The 22638-nt window shown below is 40.2% G+C and overlaps 1 protein-coding gene across 1 annotated transcript in view; it reads left to right on the top strand.

Annotated features, from left to right (window-relative positions):
* Positions 1–22638, top strand: part of KIF26B (kinesin family member 26B) — a 295183-nt gene that overhangs the window by 74298 nt on the left and 198247 nt on the right. Inside the window, exon 3 of the mRNA XM_048298554.1 lies at positions 13752–14285. Within this exon, the coding sequence (XP_048154511.1) occupies positions 13752–14285 (534 nt within the window). The remainder of the gene's footprint in view (positions 1–13751; positions 14286–22638) is intronic.

Raw genomic sequence — 22638 nt, 5'->3', positions numbered from 1 at the left:
GAGTTTGGGGCCACACGAGATGGCTGCTCAGCAGCACACATTCTGCAAGAACAATAGATAGTGTGTCTTGTCTTCCCATGGTGGTGCATGAAGGTGGACAATGCAGTTTCTGAGGAGATGGAGGTTTTAAACCCCAAAAGGTTGCTGTGCCGAGTGGTGTGGTCTAAAGGGGTGCAGCTGTGTGGAGAGAATGGTGCAGTTGCCGTAGCAGTCTGGGAGGATCTAATGATCCTGGTAGAACAGCTCTGGAGGTTTAGAACTGCAATAAACAATCTCATGCTTGGCAGCTTTTCTTTGCAAGGTTATGTGGTTCCCTGCCAGATGTCACTGCTCAAGAGTCCCTATTGCTCCTCATGGTTTATCTAAGGACTGTAGGCACCAAGGTCTGGGATACAGATCCTGCTGTGGGAGCTGGCTGCAAAATGCTTCATGTGGCCGTGCTTTGGGAATCTGGCCTAAAACCACAGTGGCACCTTTAATCGCTGCTGACCTGCTCAGGCTCCTTCAGCCATCTGACTCTCAAGCTTATCTCCATCTCAGTGCAACTCTTCTGCTCCAGCACCAGAAGTAGAAATCGTGAGATTTGATGCTAATTCCAGGACATTATGCTCCTTAGCTTGTGCCTCATCTCCTTCAGAGAAGAACAATCTCTGATGGGAACTGTCTGGGTCTGTCTGGATAAGGAGTAAAGATGTGTATGAGAGGTAGATAGAGACTATTAATAAAATGAGACCCAAGCTCTGGAAATGAAACTGAGGAAAATAAGGTAATGCAGTGGTAGGAGAGTTTTCTCACAATTGTTTTCTTTCTGGATATGTAGCTTTCAGCTATTCAGACAAAAACAAATTTAAACCAGTAAAATAACAACTCCTTGTTTCCCCCTTCCTTGCACTGTTTTCCTTGAAGCATCTTTCTCAGATGATGTTAACACTATCATATTTGTTTGTTTGTTTGTTTAGTTGGCTTTTTAAAAATCTAAATCCAGATGTCAGCTTATCTGTCAATAAATAACAAAAATTAGATTTTTTTCATGTTGCATGAATTATGCATGTATGTAGATTTTATAATGTGTTTACTTAATCAGTGGTTGCTGAAATTCTTATAAAGTACTTTAAGAGGCCATTGGGTTGCTCTGCTGATTGTAAATGATTTTTATTTAAGAAGGTACGTCTAGATTTTCTTAAATTGGGTTTGATTTCTGAATCTAAGACCTGAATTAGTAGTGGAGAAACCTGGAGCTTGGTTTAGAGGATTACTCTGTAGATTAATTGCAGGAGGCGCCCTTGGGTAGAGGGGAGAGGGTGATTAGCCTTAGTGTATTTCAAGAGCAGTGTCATAGTGGCAGTGACTGTTTCAAGAACTATTAGCTTTGTTTCTTCAGATGTGATTCCTGTTTCCCTATGGATTATGCTGTGACTGGGTGCACAAGAAGTCCTGCATTAGTCTGAAGTCATGATCAGTATCATTTAATCTTTACAAAAGTTGGAAATCCATACTCCTCCCCACTGGTTAGAGAGATTTTCATCTGGAACTGTAACTTGAGGTACATTGTATTTTTGTTTGCTGGCTAATGTTACCAGCCTCCACTGGAAGTTCCCCCCCACCTTCTCTTTTTTTCTTCTTTTTTTTTTTTTTTTTTTGTTTTGGTGTGTGTGTGGCTCACCTGGGGACTATTTGGAAAAAGATTTGTAATCTTAGCCTTCATCAGACCACACAAGTCAAGAGGCTGATCCCCTCTTGGGCTTGTCAGCAGTTAGCTTAATCAGGACAGAACGTGAACTGTGGTAAGAATGGGTTAGACATGTTTTTAGCCCACACTTGTAGATCGGTGTCATGAGGGGCCAGCAATGCTGAGCTGTTTGGCAGTGAGGGCTCATTATGTGCCTGTCCCTTGTGGTCCCTTAGCAAGGGCTTGAGGCTTCTGTTCACAGTGAATGGATGTGGGGAGGGGAGTGCTTGGCCTCCTTCAGTTCTGAATGCTTTCATTGAGACCTTGGTGAGAACTCTTTCCTGCTGAGCCCTGTTGCATCCTTCACCATTTGAATTGCTTGGGATTTGTGAGGGTGCAGAGGATGGGATACAGGCTGTGACAGCCTGGGGTTTCACAGTGTGAGTAATTTTGAACAAACCCAATAGTTCTGTACTGAAACAGTGCCTACTTTTTGAGTTGTGATATTCTTTGTTTAATAGGCGACAACAACAAGAGGTTATTAGCTGTACTCCAAAGCTCCCCTAATCTGTCTGTAAAGATATGTATTGAAACAGAGCATTTTCCAGCCTGGAGAAGCACAGTGGTAAATGTTAAGACCATGTTGCTTGCTCCTGGCTGTGAGTGTTCAGAAGCAGCAGCAATCTCAGGGGGCTGACCATGGCCCACAGAATCATATTGTACTCTATACCAACGCAGTTGGCTTCAGATTCATGAAGGTTTCTTCTATACCCACATCACCAGATGCCTGGCAGCCAAGTAGCCCATCAGCCTCTGGACCCAAGACAGTACCTTCCCCCAGGGCAGCCTGATATCATTCAGCTGCATCAGCTTGAGTCAGTGCTGCTGTAGTAGGTGCCTTCTGGATTGCCTGGCGTGGACGCAGCCAAATGCAGGTTCTGCAAAAGCCATGGTGAGTGGAGTTGGAGTGCTCCTCTTGTCATGTAAAGCCACACTCAGCAGCCCGACAGCTTCCATCCTGACCACAGTTTCTTATCCTCCCCACACTTCTTCCTGCACTCACCAGCCCCTCAAAGCCAGACTCTATCACCTACTCTTGGCACAAAATACCGAAACCTGTGCAATTCCTGCCTCAGCAGATGCAGGCAGAGTCTGTTGAATTGGAGCTGAAGCATATGCTGAATTATACACATTAGTTTATAGTTTGGGTAGAAAGTCACACACTGATGTAGTGTAAGGAAATTTAGCAGGTATGTTTGCAGCAGACTTAAGAAAAAAAGGCTGTATGTCATAACACACTTTCTGCCACGTGTGTTGGCATGGCTAAACAGTGCAACTACCCCAAGGCTGGAGAAAAGAGCTTTGCCTGGAGAAAAGGTGTCCTGTGCACGGCAGTTTGACCTCATGCTGTATGTGAGGGAGTTGTGACAGAATAACTCAGTTTGCACTGACAGCAGTTCAGATTCCTGTTACTTCCATTAGTTTATTCAGGATTTTGGTTTTTTCTCTTTGTTCTCCTTTGCATATAACGAATGTTTATACTGTGCTAATAAAACATAAGCTGATCTTGCAACTGGAGTGGAAATCTGCAAACAACTTTGTTCATGAAATTATTCCCAGCTGAAAAGCCGAGGTGTGCTCCTGCTTCTTGCCCTGTATCCTAGGTGGAATAAGTGTTCTTTCATGGCTGCTGTAATGCTTTTAGATTTGGCTGCATGGAGGTTAGGGGCACATAGCACCCTCAAAGACAGATTTTAACTTTTCTGGTGTATTTTTGTTTGTTTTCATATGTCTGCAATATTTTTCTGCAAGCATACAAATGGTATCAATATATCTACACTATTGTACATGAGAAATCTGTAGAATATGATGAGATCAGAAGTGATAAAAGAAGTGTACCTGCATATACAAATTTCACTTCCAAAGAGCAGTCTTTGATATGTTACACCTCATTTTAGGTGTTACAGGGATCACAGGCAATAGTTATAAGTGATTTCATGTGCACAAAAGAATTAAGCAAAACCATAATTAGACAATTTGATAACTAGATCATTAACAAGCTCTTAATATAACTGTGTTAATGGAAACAGCTATAAATACAAAACTATATCTGGTTACTGTCTGGTATTGCATCAAAGCTGAGGAGCTTTCACAAGTAAACATAACTCACACTGAGATAATGTAAAACGGTTAGAATTAAATTTCACTGGGTTGCACTGGGATTTTTCTTTTCTCAGTTCACAGTATTAATAAAAACAAACCCAAGTGTTAATAAAAAATAACGAGTAATGGTATGCACACCCAAAGTGGTAATCATGGTATCAATTAACCTGAGCTGGGATTAGTGTGCAGAGTGAGGTGGGGTGTTGCAGCCGAGGGGCAGGAGAAGGGTTGAAGGGTATCTCCTGTGTTTGGGAGCTGTGCACCTGACAAGCCTGGTGAGCCTGAGGCTGGACTCCAAAAGGCTGTGCAAACCAGGAAGGGAGCATGGCCATTGTATTGCTGGCAGGAAAGGAACAGGATGGTGGTGCTTTTCCCTCTCTGAGGTAAAAATGGGATCTCCATGAGGCTGTGTCACTGAAATGTAGTTTGATCTTGGACATGATGGGAGTTTGCACAATCATGTTGCAGAATGAAGCAGAGCCGCCCTTCTGTGGGTGAATGTCTTGGGGTGAGAAGGAGGTGATAATGATAACAGGCCAAATGTTACTGAGGGGGAAAGATTTACGAGATGGCAGTGCTACTGTGAGAGCCTGTATGGATAGACAGCAGGGGACTTTGGCTGCCTGTGCAGCAAGTGACTGTCAGCACGGTATGTGGCCACTGTTTCAAGCAGCAGTCCGCTGTAGGCCTGGCGATATGCAGGCGAGGTGCTCCTCCTGGTCCAGGAGAATGTTTCAGACAAATGCTGTCAAACCTCAGTGTTGCTTACAGGATGCTCTTATGCAACTCCTGTCCATCCAAAATACAGCATAAAGTCTTTTGGGAAAGCAGGGTGGCATACAACTCATTAATAATTACTGAGCAAAGTTGTGATCTTCCTTCTAGGTCAGCAATTGTTTACCCCACCAATAGACCTTCAAATTGCTCATGTCAGAAATTAGGGGAAAAGAATTCTTTCAAAGGTTATTATCTTGATTTCTCCTCTCTCCCTCCTTCATCCCCTTCCAGTCTCATCATCAGCTTCAAGTAGGTATTTTGGGTTTTTTTTCTTCTGTAGTCTAAAGGATTGTGCAGTGCTCTTAGGACAGTTCTCAGCATCTCAAGATCTCTTAACTAACCATTCAGCTTTCTCAATGCCTACTTGCTTGATCCCGGGTGCATTCCCATGAAGGAAATATCTTCTAAAGAAGGCACGTAGCAGCCCTGTGAGTACTGAGATGCATGTTTAGTTCAGTTGAGATAAAAAGCTGATGGAAATCCCCAGTCAATACTAGTGTGAGATGTGACTGCCACTGAGTGGTAGGAGCAGGCTTGTGTGCAGCTTGGAATGCTCTGCATGTAGAAGGATTTGAGAACCAGTGCAGAGAGGAGACTCATTCCTATTTCCCAGTTATATATTCTTAGCAATGTTATCCATCTAATGCAAAATCGAAACATAGAGAAGAGGCAAATACATTTCAGTTTTTCATGTGCTTCTGACTGTGAATGTGCATGGGAGAGAGACTTCATCATTCCTGTGAAGTGGCTGTTGTCTTTGTGGTCTCCTTTCTCAGTGTTTAGGAACAATATAAATTCTCTTGTTTCCTAGATGGCATGCAGATTAGCTCCATCTGATTTGAATAAAGTGGATAGAAATTTACTTCTGTTTGCTAAGATTAAGACTTCTTGGGTTGCTTGGTGTTTTCATGTTCAAGGACATGAAAGAAGGTCAGTTTAAAGTGTGAATTTCAAATGACCCTGTTAAACTGCAACTCTTCAGGTTTTAGCTGTCCATGATTAGTTCTGTACTAAGACTTGCAATGCTCCAATTCTAATCAATCTGTATCCTTGAAGTTCCCAACTCCTCTCCAGTCAAGCTGAGACAGGTGGAAATCTGTCAGCAGCAGAAAAGAAACTGTAAAAGAGAACCTGAATGAATGTTGCTTGAGGAGAGCATATTCATGATGAATGAAAGGTAGCTTTGCTGCATCTCATTGGGACCTCAGTGTGAAGTGGACAAAATGGTAAAATTCTTTCCAAACATCAAGTGAATTAAAACAGAAGAACACAGTAACCCAAAATGAAAAGGAACTTTGGACATGCAAAGGCAAAGTTCTTTACCCATTGTAAAAGCCACCAATAACCTGTATCAATCTACTGACTTTTTTCCTTTTTTTTTTTTGAAATTTCTTCCCTTCCAAAACTGTGGTCTTGCATGCAATTTAAGGATAATAATGCTTCTCAGAGAGGAGAGAAATGCATAAGAGCTGCAGAAGTAGTTTAAAAAAGCAGGATACAAAAGTTAGCTAAGAGGCCCAAAAGTTTTTGGTTCTCTGATGCCTGTCAATTGTAAATGTGCTGAAGAAGAACAGATTTGATTAAAAAATGTTACATGTTGAATAGTTCTTTTGAGATTGCTAAATTATTAAATAAACCCTACAATAATCTTTCTAATGATTGTTTGCTTAAAATAAGAGATTCTCATGTTTGAAAAGGAGTTACAAGTGGTTTTAGCTTGCCACAAAACTCTTTTTAATCAGGAGAACAGTAAGCATATAGGTGTCACAAATACTGTTCCGACCTTCTCATTTGTGATATTTAGTTACCTCATTTCAGGTATGACAGCTTTTTGAGAAATCACTGGTTTCTGTGTCAAGAGTAGTTCAGTGCTGGCATTTGTCAAAGAATTCTAATGCTTTCCTCTCAGGAGAAGCAAGCTAAACTTTGAAAATTTGGGGATGTGTCAGAACAAGAATTGCTATTGCATCCTGGTTACTCAAAGAGGTTCAAGTGATCTGTTGATTAGATGTTTATCAAAGCTTCTAATAATGGGGAGGTTTGAAAGGATCAAAGAAAAACTAATGTTATTCCAGCATTTTAACACGTCTGGCCCATGTAATCATAGGTCAGTCATGCTTCATGCTTATCCCAGATGGGCTTGAAAGGGTAAGTGAAAGGATATCAGCTATACAGGACAATGTCTTTGTCAATGGCATCAGAGGGATTTTATGGCAAAAAGGTATCATGACTGCCACTACGGTGAGGAGTGAGAGTCACACTTGGTTGATAAGGCTAACAGTTTGTAAGCTCATGAAAGCATCTGATCCTAACAATAGCTGGGTCAAATCTGTAGCTGGACCTCAGTTGAATGAAGAGGCAGCAATAGCCACTGACTTCTGTGAGGTGACTGGAAACTTGATCAAAAATGCATCTGAAGTACATCTGGGCTCCATGCATGACACAAAATTGTTTATAGCAATGATGCAGGAAAGTATCAGGGGATCAAGGTGAACAATCTGTTGAACACAAGCTCAGAGTGTGCTCTGGTGGCTAAGAAAGCAAATGCAATCTTTCCATATCCAGTCAGGAAAGTAGAATGCAAATAAGGGAGAATAGAGCTGCTGCTTTTTCCAGCATAAGGGTTGAGGTTTCTGCAATTCTGAGTTTGTTTCTATTCTTTGTTCTGTCAAAAGGGTGTTGACAAATGCTGCTCTTTCAGCAACAGCTGCCTTTGTCTGCCACATAACTGTAGAAGAATCTTCCCTCCAGGAGACCCTGTGCCTGCTATGGGCAGAGCTCTCGACAACTGCATAGCAGAGCTCATTGGTCAAGACTTGGATTTTGCACCACTGAATGTGTATTTAGATTTTCCTGCTGCTGTTTCATCTCTTCTTCCCAACCCAATTAAAAATCTGGCTGCTGTCTAGCTATCGAATGCTAACACAAACACCTGTGTGCCAGATGTGTACAGCTGTAAGTCCGTCAGTGCTGATCCATCAGCAGAGCCATGAGCCAATCCATGGAGCAATTAGAAAACACTTTTCGGGTTTTTTTTCTCCTGTTTTTTTTCTGTTCCATTTTTAATCCTTCTATTTTCTCAGGGTTTTCTGTCTTCTGCTTCCTGCTGCTGTGAGTTTGTAAGGTGAACCCTGCTCAGACTTTCTGTCTCTTTCAGATAAGAAAACAGCCTAAACCAAAGGAACACATTTTTCTGGCTGCAGAGTGGCTGGTTTATACTGACAAGTGTTAAATTATAGAAGTTCAAATGTCAGTTGTATGTGCCAGCTCAAGAAAAACACCTTGAAATACTAATGTTATGAGGGCTGCACCAGACAGGATTAAGACTTAATTTTTGAATTCCCCCTCTTTCTGAAAAGAGCTGGTCTCCCAGATGTGTTTTGGAGATACTGACTGTAGGACAGGGTGTACTCTCATTGCCTTTTTGAAAGGAAAGGCTCAAGTCAGCAGTAGAATGTTATAGTTTGACAGACAAGAATGGTGATAGTTAAAGAAGTGGGGTATAATAATACTGCTGAACTTTTTGCTGTAGTTGGTAAGACAGTGCTTTTACAAGGGCTTTCTGGAAACAGGCTAATGTAAAAAGGCTCTTTCTTATTCCACTATGCTTTCCTCATGATCACTGTCTCTTCTTTTGCCCAAGTTCCCCACTTACAGCTCTCCAGTTTCATTGCTCTCTATTGTCCCCAACATGGAGTAACAGTGGGGGATGTTCCTGCTGGGAAAAGGAGAGAGTTTCAGAAGGAAGAGAGTGAAATATGTTCTTTTCTAGCAAAGGAGATAGCTTCATTTGCTCAGCTGGGAGTGATAATGGATGGGTTATTTGAAGAAGATGTGTTGGGTGTGAGGAATGACTTCTGTGGCAGGGAGGGTAAGGAGTGTGATCTTGCCCAGAGAAGGTGTCAGTTGCTGCGTACAGAGCAATAGAACAAGGGAGGCCACCTTGCTGCCCCCTTGGTCTTGCTCTCTTGCAATTTTAGCTTTTACTTACCAGAAAACTGCTTGGGCTAGCAGAGATCCTGCCAACTTAAGTAATTCAGATGATTCAGTCTTTACTGACCAAAGTGAACTGATTTTTATCCAAGGGTTTCCAGCTCAGTTTGATGGTGCAGTGCTGCTCATTTAGAGTGTGAGTGTATATCTCATTGTGCTTATTTGAAGAAAAACTCCCATTGACTTCAGTATATTTGGACTTTTGCTTTAACAGAAGTGGTGCCACTGTAACAGTGAGGAGCTGTTTTTCAACTGTTGGGGCTCTGGAATGCTGAAAACAGCAAATGTCTCAAATGTAGCCTATAAGATGATAGGATATGTTTAAGTTAGGATGCAGAGTCACTTGGAAAATAGCCTGAGTGCCTCTGAAAAGTAAATTACAAGTATAATCTCTTTATTGAGCTGGAAAGTACACCCTCAAGAGAGAAAGGAGAATGGAGGAGATTTTTTCTTTTTTTCTTTTTTCTTTTTTTCTTTTTTCTTTTTTCTTTTTTCTTTTTTCTTTTTTCTTTTTTTCTTTTTTTCTTTTTTCTTTTTTTATTTTTTTATTTTTTTCTCTCCTTCCCCCCACCCCCCCTTTTTTTTTTTCCTAAATAGAGACCAACTATGGACTAACAGGACTGTGTTTAGAGCAGAGATGTTTGCAGAGTCATGGGATTTTTTATAAGGGTAAGGCTTCCCTCCTACTAAAGTTTCTTAATTAGTTCTTCTACACCCTGCCTGTGGAGTGGGAGAATTTGGAAAACACACTCCTTCCTCGGAAGAAGTTCGATCATTGCTTTCCTCTACTTCTCCCCTCACCCTGTCATTGCTGCATGGACCCTTTCAGAAACAAAAGAACTCCATGAGTCTTCTGTGAGCATCTGTGAGCAGAAGCTGGCCTCTGTGATTTAGTTAGTATTGACTTCCTTGTCTTTCTGTAAAGAGCAATGAGTAATACTGGTGTTGAAGAACAAAATTTGTTCAAGAAGATCTTGAGATCCATTGTATATCTGAGTTTTCTCTGAGGTGATGACATAAAGTTATCATGTCTAACTTGCATAGGCTGTCATTGACCAAATAAAATATAGCTATGTATGAAATCTTAGTGAATATTACCTATATTAGTATCTGCCTGCCGTATGCTTGCAAAAGAGTAGAATGTGCATGAGGTATTTGTATATGAATCTATGATCAACTAGGTTCCATGTAATATGTAAAAGTGCAAATTGTCCATCTTATTTCTTGCCTGTTTCTGCGTCCACCAGCTGAAATCATCCTGCTTTCATCACAGAGCTTTTGTGAGCTTTGTGTAAATATATGTGTGAAACAGGGTGCTTCATGCTGGAAGTGGTTGTTTGCCTTCTTTCTTGAGGAAGATGGATGGGCTCTAATCTGGGTGGCAGGAAGGACAGGATTATTCTCTTTGTCATCTGCTTTCCTAGCGATGGAGTTAGAACACCGTGAACACTATACAGCAAGGTGGTATAGGTTTATGAAGGCATATGAAAGAGGTAGAGGATGCTCCTGCATTACCTTAAGTTATTGTACAGTAATCGTGCAGTTCCTCCTCCCCCATGAAGTCAGGACTGCTTTTACCCTGGTAGAGCTGTTTGTGTACTTCAATATTTATTAGCTAGCACCTGTTCTCTGTGCCTGTTCTCCGTACCTGTTATCTGGGTAAAACAAGAATTCCTCAGGTCACCTGTGATAGGTCTCTAACACACAAAATTTCCTTCCATCTTCTGTCTTTCCCATATGGGTTTTTAGTTCAGGAACAAAGATCAGGGATTAGTTACTATCTTGGTGTTTACTTGACCTTGAGAACTCAAAGGTAATGTGAAAAGGCTTCTTGCAGCATAGCTCAGTGTGCACTCTGTTTAGTTTGCTCCTTGCCTTGTGCAGTTATGCAATGGTCTGTGTTGTGGCTGATCTCTTGGAGCTTTCAGACCTCTTACATGCTTTCATTTGTTTATTATAGGAATAGGAGTTTAGAGTAATGCTGTTTATACTAAAGTTGGGTGAACTATTGCAGCAAGAAGAGAAACCATCATGAACCTTTGCCCTGAACTCAAAGCAAACTCTTCTGTGATTTTTAAACTCCTCTTTCAGTTTTCAGTGTGACTATGCTTTGTTCCATCAGGACTGGAAATGAGTGCCAAAATATAAATGGTATTTCTAGTGTCAACCTCAGATTTCACGAGCAAATCTGCTCCTGTGCCAGGGAGTGTGGAGTTTCTTAGACCTCACATGTTTCAGTAGAGGCTATAACCTTTTTCAATTCCTGCTGCTCAGTGCAGGTGGCTCAAAGCACTTATCCAGTGAGGCTTGCCTGCCACTTTTGTATGGGACAAGATACTGGTTATTGAACTGATAAGCATTCTGGGGGGAATGTGTGCAGATGATTGCTTGCAGATGAAATACTGAAACAGCAAGTGCAGTGTAGCTGCTCTTTGAGCAAGGGTATAGAGATAGTTCAGCTTTGGCCTCTTCCCTGCTAAATATGTTGTAAGGCTATCAGCCATTTCTGTGAAATTATAGTAGAGCTGCCTAGTGCAGAATAAGGAAGTAAACTCTCTAGGCTCTATCAGTTTTGTTTTGAGAACAAAATGTGACTAATGTCCTTCTGGAAGCTGAGTTTATCCAAATTTATTTGCTGTCCCATAGACTTTTCTGTTTCATATCCCAGTCTTGGATCCAGTATTGAACCATCCATCTAGTAGATTCAGATAGATTAGTAGGACCGGTCTTGGGAGTAATAAATTCAGGTTGTGCCTGTTTCTTCTTTCTGCTCCTGAGGAAGAACAGTCTGCCTTCTCTCCTTCCTTGTCTCTCTCTGTTTATTGTTGTATCAGAGAATGATCTGATGTTTGTTTTAACACTGAGATGAAGCTGAATTCACTGCTGTCCAGCACTCTTTAAAGCTGGTGTGCTACTTGAATATTTATGTCATGCTGACATTTGCTTACGGTGGAGAAGGCTTTATTTCCTTGGAATATTTATCATAGTATGCAGGAATTTCCATGTTGAACTGCTGCTGGATCTGAATGTTGTATATAATTACCTGGGTCCAAGCCCAGTTGCCTGAGGGAAGTTAACTTTCAAAGAACAGCAACCAGCCCTGTGGCACTTGCTAGCTGAAGGAAGAGCTGGCAAGGATTTCTCCTGTAGTGACGTGGAGCAGCCTGGAAAGAAGACTCATACCTCACTTCAGCTGTATAGGTAGCTTGTCTAGCTCATTATGGGGAAAATAGAGAATAATTTCCCTGCACACCTGGCATCATGGAGTGGATGCCTATATCTGATGTGATCTGTTGACCTAGTTATGGTCTGGGATGGAAAATGTGATTTGACATATTTTGCATCCTGTTTTTTCCCCTTGATTTCCACCAGTCCCCTTCCCGAAGGTTAAGGGGGAAGGGTTGGTGCAGAATCCAGTTCCTGCCTTCCTGACACACTTTGATGCTCTGACCCCCTTTGTGTGTAGAATAGAAATGACCACCTTGAGGCTTGATCAGACCTCAGCCTCCTGTTGTTTCCCATCAGCTTATATGACTCTCCCGGGCTTCTGTGGCTGGAACTGCTCTTTTGCTGCTGTGCATAAAGAGGCACCATGATTTATGAATCAATTAATCACTGCATGCTGAGGAGCTGTTCACGGTAGTTAAACAGTGAAAATAAAATGCTTGAGTCTATAATAAAGACAGATCATAATGAATATGACCCTCTACCAATGAATTCTCTCCCTCCCTATATCATACCCCCTACCCGCTTTCCCAGCACAACCAAACTACCAAGACATGAAATTTGTCTATCTCGATGCATGGGGTTCATCAAATTACTTAATTACTTGATAAGAGTGCTGTCTATTTGTGGGATTTTTTCTCCTTCACACACACATACACTCTCTGATTTCAGTTTGCTGCTAAAGCTGTTAAAGCCACAAAGATGAAGAGAAAAAAGATTCTGATACTATTGATTATTAATCTTTTTGACTACGCATAAGAAAATCCACCAGTAAGTCTCCAAAAATTAGGGAGGGGCAGGTGAAGTCTGTCCTGCCTGATCTGTAAAACTGTAGAAATGTGGTGTGAAAATTCCAATAAATATTTCCATCAAAAACCTGTCACTTTTTGCTCTGTGCAATGCACACATCATTGCTGTGAGTTTCTAAAACTGTGTGATACTGTAAGAACAAGGCAAGTCTGGTGACAAGCCTGCTTTAAGATTGCTGTTCGGCTTCACAATTTGCACTTTGCAATTTGGACCAGCATGCAGTGATGGTAGTCAGATCAGGGGGCATATTGCCCTGTGGGGAGCACCACTGATGTTCAAATATCTACCCATGAGGTAAGGCTGTAAGACAAGAGGCTTTAAACCTGATTAGGTGGTTTTGCACCAGAACTATGCTTTCAGAGAAGAAAATAATTATTTACAGATTATTAACTCTATAAATGTTGTACTTTTTGAAGAAAATTGTTACTTTGTTTTATGATATCAGCAGATACCCAGAATAGTGGTAGATCATTTCAATAACAAAAAGGTGGCTTGACTTAATTTGTTTTTTTCTTTTTGGCTGACAAGTGGATAGTTGATCAATTAATTTACCAAGAATACATCTATTTTGAATTCTGAAAAGGATTTTTGAGAGAGTGGTGGTACTTTTAAATTTTTTTTTTTTACTGCTGTCTTTGAAGTGTTAAATTTTTGTTGCAGAGTATTTGCTGGGTTTTTTAAATACCAAAAGCTGGTATTGATGAGTAGATGGATTTATGAACCTTGCTACAAGTCCACTGGCTATAGTGGAGTTGCTCTTAATCTCACCTGTGTAACTAAGAGTAGATTTCATTCAAGCCAGAAATTAGGTGCAGTGGTGTGGAGCAGGATAATTCCTTTTCTCTGCCATGCATTGAAGCTTGCAGTGGAATTATAATATTTGCCACTTATCAGTAAAAGTAAAAGAATTTTTCCTTTCCAACACAATCTAGTTTCTGAGTTTTGTTCAACTCTGCTGCTGGCATATGTTGACTATATCTAATAGCTTTTGTTTGCATTTAAGCTTATCTCATAAATTTGCTTTTGAAATGCAGTAATAGTGTTTCACTGTGATGACCATGGTTAAACATTTCTCTCCTGTCCCCCCCCTTACCCTTCTCTGTTTGATTTGTAGGACCCAGGCTTCTCTTCAGTGATTCACGAGAAGCTCCAAGTTCCCAATACCATTCGTAAGGCGTGGAATGAGAAGGACAACAGATGTGATGTTTGTGCCACACACCTGAACCAGCTGAAGCAAGAGGCCATTCAGATGGTGCTGACCTTGGAGCAAGCTGCCAACTCAGAACAATATGATGCCTCACCAGGCTCTCCCCCACCTCTCTCCAATGTCCCCACATTGGTGAGTCCCCGGCACATGGGCAGCCTGCAGCCCAGGGACTGGGCATATATGCCTGCTCCTTATGCTCCATCTAATTATACAGGCTTTGTTGCCAACAAACACAGTGGAAAACCCAACAGTCTAGGAATTGGAAATGGGGTGGAGAAAAAAAATGGCTCTCCTGGACACCAAGCCAAGGTCAGCTTTCAGATGGCCACCAGCCCCAGCAATGGTAATGTTCTCAACTCTGTGGCTATCCAGGCCCACCAGTACCTTGACGGCACCTGGTCTTTGTCAAGAACGAATGGAGTCACTCTCTACCCCTACCAAGTAAGTCTTTTCAGATAACAGAATGTACTTGTTTCCTTCCTGTTGAAGCTTGCATGGGCTTACTGGCACTGTTAGCTCCTGTGGGGTAGAAGTGGAGCCACTTGTGTATGTGAGCACTAAAACACAGAGTGCTATAAATCACTGTTTGCCTGAGAGGGGATTGAGTTGGGGGAGACACAGATCAAAAGTGGTATTAACGAGAATGCCTTCTATTAATTCAGCTGTTATTAATAGCAGAACCAAGCTGTTGTTTTTAATGGCAGATAAGTAATCATACAGTATTTGCAGTTATTTGCCCACACAGTCCTCTCTCGCTTTCGCTTAGAATACTCAGCTGGAGCAACAGCTGGGAGCCAGCCATGCTTGTTTACTCCCAAGTGGAAAGTGGCACTAGTGCACCAGTGATTGCTGAGCTGGTATTCAGGAAGGATCCAGATGATCTTTTATTCCATTTTGTGTGTGTATGATCATTTGAGTACATATAGCAGGTACTAACTTCCTTGACATGGTCTAAGTCGCCTACATTCTTGATGCCAGTGGATTCAATGGGTCCAGGAATCTCTGGATCCTAGCAGTTCTGGGATATTTTCATGTACTTCTCAGCATGTTCTTTTCCTCCTCTTTGGTCTGCTGTTTTCTAGTACACCACACCCGTAAGTACCTGTAGAACCCATCCACAGCAGAGGGCACAGAAGGAGCTTTTGTGTGACAGGAGGTGGGCTTTCTGACACACTTAACTGCAGGTGGTGGGATTTTCAGAGTACCCAAGCACTCGAAGATTGTGACATAAGCCTGTTCTTCACATGTTCTCACAAATGTCCCTGTTGGCTTCCTTAGGCACATAAATAACTTTGGAAGTTGGTCTTTCTACTAAATTATGAACATATTTTAAGATAGATCCCTAAATTAATATTTAACTTTTATTAGTATGACTAACTGATATTACAGCCAGAAAAAAGTGATGTTATTCATAAGCATTAAGATATAGTCATGCACCAAAGCAACTAGGTAAAACCAGAAATGAAGTACAGTTATTTTATCTGGAAAATATGTGACTTTATGCTTTTGTGGATTTATGCTCTAATGAACCTGAATCACATGTGGGTAGGTCAGTATGTGATCATAGTTTTGATCTAAGAAAAAAAATCTGATTTATGTTTCAGCTAAGAAAAAAAACTAAACAAAGAATGCACCTTAACAAATCTGAATGACTGTTATTTGTATTGGGAAAATTAGTTCCGTTTTACTGCATTCACAATCTTTTAGGTTCATCTTCTGTGAAAACATGGGTTTTGTTTACTTTTTTATAGTGTTTGCATTTCCTTGATGATTAGATTTGTCTTGAAAACATTCACTAAGAAGAGTCTTATATTCAGAATTGTCCAGACTGATTCTGTAGTTTGGCTCCAGTTAAATTCAGGACTCTTCCCTACCCTTGACTTTCAATAACCTTGAAACTGAAAAGATTGCCTGCTCTCCAGACACCTGTCAGCCAAAAGAATCCCAAAGTCAACCAAACAAAACCCAACCAACAGCAAAACAAACAAAAAGTGACAAAAAAACCCCCAAACCCAAACGAGCCTAGCAATGCTGGTCTGTGTCAGAATATATTGATTGTAAGTTTCATCTTTTTCCTTTAAGGTTCTGTTCTCAAATGTTAAAATTCTTACTGTACTGAAGTTGTCACATTTAATTCTCCAGCTGAGGAATAATAATGATAGCTTTTGTCTTTAAGCACACCAAAAGGATTTTAGTGTTTGTTTACATAGGATCTGTATCAGAGTGGGAATTAGTCAAGAAAGTAGAAAAAGTTTGAAAAGTAATTTATGTGTAATTTCAAATATTGGCAAGATGCAAGCTTTGCTTTTTTTCTGCTTTTGTGTGCAGAAACCAATCTTACTTGCTAATAATTTTCAGAACATTCTAGATCTCTGTCCCGTATAAGTACATTTTTGTTATGCACCCACAGTTGCAAAACTCTGCTGGGGAAGAGCATGAGGAGGATGAATCTGTTATCTCATCTTAATTAGAACCCTTCTTGATTTGGAGGTGAATTAAAAAAGGTGATGCTAACCTACTTACTTGTGAATGTCTATATGTTAATTAAGTTTTCTTGCCTTCCCTTAAGAATAGTGATGAGAAAAACCTCACTGTGCATTATCTAAGAGGAGTAGAAAATAACTTCTTGGGATAGAAACCCTTGCACTTCGCACAGAGAAGAGCAGTACCCTTCCACATCATTATCTTGTTAAATAGATGTCCAGGGAGAAGGCAGTCTCATGCTCTAGACTTAATGGCACCTGTGGTAGATACTTCCCACTGTAAATCAGCTTTTGTTAGACAGTCTAGATAACTTGAAAGAAATGGTTGAGTACCTTGAAAACTGACTGTGATTTATTCCGCAAAGTATCATCAAAAAAAGAGAAAACATTAGTTTGAAAGTGACATTCTGTGGCTCAGAATTGACTCACTGCAATTTTAAGCACCAAAAAGTATTCCTACAGTTGTAAGTTGTAGGATGTTACTCCTTTCCTAGTATCTTCCCTTCCAGACTGCCTAAAATTAGAACCTTTTTTTTGGCACTTAATTAATACTTTGTTTCAGTTCCAGTAGTAAAACAATAAAAATAAATAAAAAAAATATATATAAATAAAAGGAAGTGTTGTGATATTGTAAGGCTCGACTACTTCAGTAGTTTAGGACAAGTCTTAAATGAAATGCCACTATTAAATTAATTTTGCAGAAAGAGCACTTGCTATCAGGAATAAGCTAAACAAATGGGCGTTTATACATTACCAGATTTAGTAATGTATTATATGTTTAAAATCTGAAAAAATGGAAGTGATACCATCTTCAACTGGCAATGCATGTCAGATGTAAAAAGTTTCTAGTAATTTAATGGGGGCATTATTGGAACTAGTCAATGGAGTGTCCTAAGAACAGCAGAGGGGTGGCTGCTAAGAATTTTTTAGGCAAAACTGATCCTACCTGGAGATAAGGAGATGGTGTAGATGACCCCATCAGGCTCCACAGTCCCTGTTTGATGTGATTCCATATTTAGGCACTCCTTGAAACAGAAACAAAGATTTGGTTCTAAAGATCTGTGATGTCCCCTAGGCCTGACTCAAAAGGGGTTGAATCAAATTTTGGTGGTAAGTGGTCCTTTTAAAAAACAGGGAATCTGAGGCAGGGAAATGGAATTGATAATCTTAAACAAAGAGCATGGCCCATTACAACGCTTCTATGGAAATGGGAATCCTGAAATGGTCAGGGCAAAACTGACCTGTTTCTGTTTAATACATGTAGAAAAATATCAGCCAAAATTCAGTAGAATTTGATTCAGTCTGAATATAGTGCTCTTTCCATGCTCGTCGGCAGTTAGCATTGGTATGCCCCATGGATCAGACTGCTTTAACTCTTTTAAAGGCTTCTGTGGATCTCCCAATCATTCAAAGGGATTTCAATCCTTCCCTGCTCAGAGAAAACTCATTTAAATTGTTGAGGTTTTACCTGAGAAGGGCTGTAATTATTTGTGCAGCTGCTGGTGTGAATTACAGGATACCACAGTGTTAAGTACACTTTTGATAGTTACCAATGACTACTGAACACGTCCAAAGAAAAAAAACACCTTTGGTCCTGGGGTACTAATGTAGCAGTGAAAAGTGCAAATTCCTTGATGAAATTATTGCTTCTTGTAATTTTTGTAGAAAATGCTATCTTAAATTCAATGCATAATATTTTTATTACTTTATTATCCCAAGCTGATAAAGTACCCAAAACAAAAACATCACATTAAAGAATAAGACTTGAGTCCTTAGGAGTTCAGACTGATTCAGGATTTGCTTTCAAAGGGAAAGGAGTTGATAATAGTGACTAGATTAAGCTGGTTGCACTTTTTCTAGAGCCAAAGCACTCCACTTTTTACTGAAATATTGAATTACCTGCTTGGTTCTTGTGTTGGTGTGCCTTTAAACCAAAAGCATGGCATTAACTTCATTGCAGCGTGAGCTCCAGAACATAAACCAGTAGGCATTTCCTTGGTCTTCTAGTTACTGTCCTGGATTTGCATGAGAATCTTTCATGTCTTGAAGTAGATAATTTCAAAAGGCAAACAAAAGGAAATTTAGCACAGTGTGTTTGGTAGATTTGAGTGACAGGAAGGTCAGAACAAGCCCAAGAACTGGAGAGGGTCAACAGTTCCAGGAAAATTTAAGCCATAAAAGGGAATGATGGTTAACAGAAAATGTGGAGGCTGATGTGGGTGAGCACCTCCTGCTCCTGACCTTGAGGCTGTGAAGTTTGATTTTGGTAACCAACAAGACACAGTGCATGTAAGGATTTGAGTAGGGGCATTGTGAACATAACATATTCACAGAAAAAAGTGTTCCTTTCTCCCATGCTCTTGAAAAGACTCTTTTAACCAAAAGTTTGGAAAATGAGATCTTAAACTACTGAGAGCCTCTTGGCCCCAGGCATAATGATCTCAAGCATATTGAGAATTATAAAAGGCTTTGTTTGTGTACAATTGATGAAAGCCTACAGTATGTGCTTTCTGTTTCCTCTTTATGTATAACGTGTGTTTAGAAGAACAGTTCTCTGCGAAAGTACCAGCTTGTTCTGGAGCTTTGCTGTGATGAATGATTTGTTTGGAGTTTACTTAGGTCGTGGCTGTCTTATAAAACATCAGTTCATTCAGGCCCAGGCTTTTAAAAAGAAACTGGTAATGATTAGAGTTGGGTGCAAGATGGAGAGCCAATGCCTGTGTGGGAGGTATTGCCATCCAGGATTTTAATTCCAAGTTTTTTTCTAAGTCTTTGCTGTATAATTTATTTCTCTTCTGTTTGCTGCTGCTTCGGTTGCTTCTTAGTGTTCAGCAGGATAAAGATAAAACGTTAATGATTGCTACATTGGTGCCAGGGTAATTTAGGTAGCTTTTAAAGCATATAATGGAAGATACAGAAATCAAGTTACTTGCTCCATCTGCAGACTAACATGTGTCTTCCGTAATTATTCCATGCTTCCCAGAGCCAGACCTATTTTACCAAAGCATCTTAGCAACAAAAAAAGGAGATTTGTATACTGACCTTTCTAGTATTGTGTTCTTATGCAACCACACACAATTTCCTGAGATACCAAATGCTGTAGGTATTTTGCCTTTGTGCCGTTCGGCTTTGGTCCAGAATTTTTTGGATGGCTTGTGTTTCAAAAGCAGCTCAGTCACCTTATGTATGAAATCCACATCTGAGTATTGTGGCTCCCTGAATGTAGTAAAAACCTTTTTGTTCCTATTGCTGTGAGCTCATGAATGATGATGCTGAGCAGATGTGTGCAAATTCTTGCACTGATTTTTTTTTTTTCCCATTCTGTGACCTGGACTCTTAACAAAGTGACTCCAGAGTCAGACTATACACTGAAAGTGCAAGAATTTTATTTACAAAGATTGTTTGACTGGGCCAAGAAACAGATTGTCAAACAAATTCATTGGCACTGAAATTATATCCTTGCTTGATTATCTCTGTTGCCCTCTTCCCCCATGCATTAGTTGTTATCTCTGAAGTAGCTTTCCCCTGACTAAAAGCCTTTTTAAACCAAGTCACTAATAATTAGATATGACCCCACTAAAGTCAAAGTATGTCATCAGTTGACATTTTGCCATGATTGTTTGATCATCCAATTTGTATATTACAGGATTGGCTATTGGTATTTCATTCCTCCTGTCTACCCCTTCAACTAACAGCCCAGTTGTATACTGATTTTCTAATATCATCAAGAGGGGAAACTGGAGCCTTTGTGAACTGTAGGAGAGGTTAATTTTTTTGCATTACTCTGGCATGATTTGATCTCTTAAGGCATTTTTATGCATGGCTTAATGACCTTAGAATCATTACTTTTCCCCTTCATGATACTGGGGTGACCAAGGGAAGAAAGAGGTAAAGGATATCCCATGGACTGAAAAGAGCTAAATAGGCTTATCCTGTGAATATGAAAACCCCGTGACTCAATTGTGATGTGAGGAAGAAATCTGGACTATTATAGGAGTGAGTTAATCCTGTAAATTAGCAAAAGCCAGAAGATCACAATTAGTGAGGATTTGGAGTCTTGGTTTCCTTCCCTGCTTGTAGCTTAAGGATTTTGTCCACATGTGAGACTAGTTTCATTTCTTAGATAATAGCTGTGCTGATTGCTTGCATTAATAAAAAAAAAAAATAAACTGAGAGGAGGTCTTTTAACAGCGAGAAAACTGATGTAGTGATGGGATAGAAAAGAGGGAAGACAAACTGATACATCAACACAAAATTGTCCTTTTATTTTCTATGATGTAAACAAGGTAGCACAGAACTAGAGAGAAAAATGGTCAGCTCCTGCTTTATTTCATTGCTCGAGAACATGGAGAGCTAATACACCCAGTTTGGAAGTAAGAGGAAATACACTCTTTATGCAGTGTACAGTTTTTTGGAACTTACTAGAAAAGGTATTGAGTCCAAAAGCTTAGGAAAATTCATCAAAGGATTATGTGCGTATGTGGGCAATGAAAGGGTCCCTTCTGTCTGATATGAGGATAAAAAAAAGTAAGATATGAATTTCCATATAGAATAAGGCATTTGGTATCTTATAATCTGTGGAGAAGGCACCTGTAAGTACATCCAATATATGGGTAAGGACTAGAATTTCTGAAACTGCCACCAAATCTTGCTGGCATAGGTGTAACTGGGTTCCCTGGGAGGAGGATACTCAGTACTTAGATGAACTCTGTGTCCCTCTGTTCTGAAAATGGGTGACAGGTGCTGTGTTTTGGAGGGAGGCCTGTGATAAACAGATCGGTGAAAAGTGCTTTTCCAATAGTTTCTACAACATTTCCAGACTTCAATGTAAGTGTTGTACATTTCAGAATTATTTTAACTTTTTTTTTTTATTATTTCTTACTGGAGTGTGTGAAGATTCTAAAAGATTTCTTGGGTTGAATCAATCATCTGAGCAACATGTTGGTCTTTACTTTTGCATAAAGATTCACTCTTGTGGCTGATACTCCTGTATTTTACTAATTGTTCAACATCTGTTGCAAAAAGAGAGGAAAAAGAAATGTACTAAACCAAAGGCAGCTCATACTAATTGAGATCAGGAGAGGATGACAAAGGAATTGGAAAGCAATTTTTAGGAGCTTCCCTTTAAATTCCTAAGGGATATCACTCAAAGATATCACTCAAAAAGTACAAATCAATGTACTCAAATGTCTCATTGACTAAGACATTTGTTTCTCCCATTGCTTTGCATAAATGAGACATAGAAATAAGATTAGATTTAGAAACACCATATTATTGTGCCTTTTGTAGAATCCTGTTCTGACCTTTGACTTCTGCTTAGAAAAGTATTTGAGACTTTAAATATGAAGTATGTTACTATGCAAAAAATAAACTTACAAAACCTTTTGCTATGGTATTATGCTGTGCTTATGGGAAGTAAGGAATGCATGCCTAGAGACTCATGCAACTCTGAAATGTGATTCCACACAGCTATCACGTAAAACCATTGTTTTGTTTCCTCTAAAGTGCTTCTGAAATGGCATCAGGGAGGAGCATCAACTTCTGTGTTGGGAAAGCTCTCTTTAATTCAGTGGATTTTAGTTAAAGTGGTTGGTTCGCCACTTATATTCCAGGGCATTGAGGACTTGAGAGATGGGTGTTGTCAGATAGAATGCATTTGGGACCAGACCGTCTTCTGTCTCACTCCAGGATAATGGCTTTGCAGCTGACATGGCTCCATTGGTGTAATACAGATAAAAGTGAGAACAACATCAGCCCTGTAAGATCTGATCAGCCAGAGTATGAGAACAGCTGTGGTGATGGGAGCAAATACAGCATCTTGCACTCATAGGGGCCTCTGCTTCCCTTTTGGGTTGGTGAATGGGGAAGCTTTTTTTTCCATACTCTTCTGGTCTCACCCTGCACTGAAGAGTCTGTTGAAACTGCTCTTGGCAAATGAAAGCAGAAACCTGATGATCCAGCTTCTTTTGAACTTTGCCAGAATGTGTTTTATGAAGAAAAAGGAAGAATTGCATCTGTACAAGGGTGAGAAAAAGCCCTTCTCAGCTAATGAAAACATCTCTCAAATCTGCAAACTGCTCCAAGAAGAAATGAATTTGTTCTTCACCTTTCATTCCCACACATCCTCTCAAGTAGAATTCAGAACTGCTCCAAAGTTTGAAGGGATGGTAATGAGCTTTCATCTTCCAAGAGGTTGGTTGGTGCTCACTGTGGTTAATGTTGCTAGCAAATCTCAGCAGAAGCATCTGTAGCTCCTCCTTGTATGAGAGCACTGAAGTCACCATCACATCTGTCATTCAGGTGTCTGAGGA

Source organism: Corvus hawaiiensis, chromosome 3 (genome assembly GCF_020740725.1).
Source record: "Corvus hawaiiensis isolate bCorHaw1 chromosome 3, bCorHaw1.pri.cur, whole genome shotgun sequence".
Classification (NCBI taxonomy): Eukaryota; Metazoa; Chordata; class Aves; order Passeriformes; family Corvidae; genus Corvus; species Corvus hawaiiensis.
This window is presented reverse-complemented; position numbering and strand designations above follow the sequence as displayed.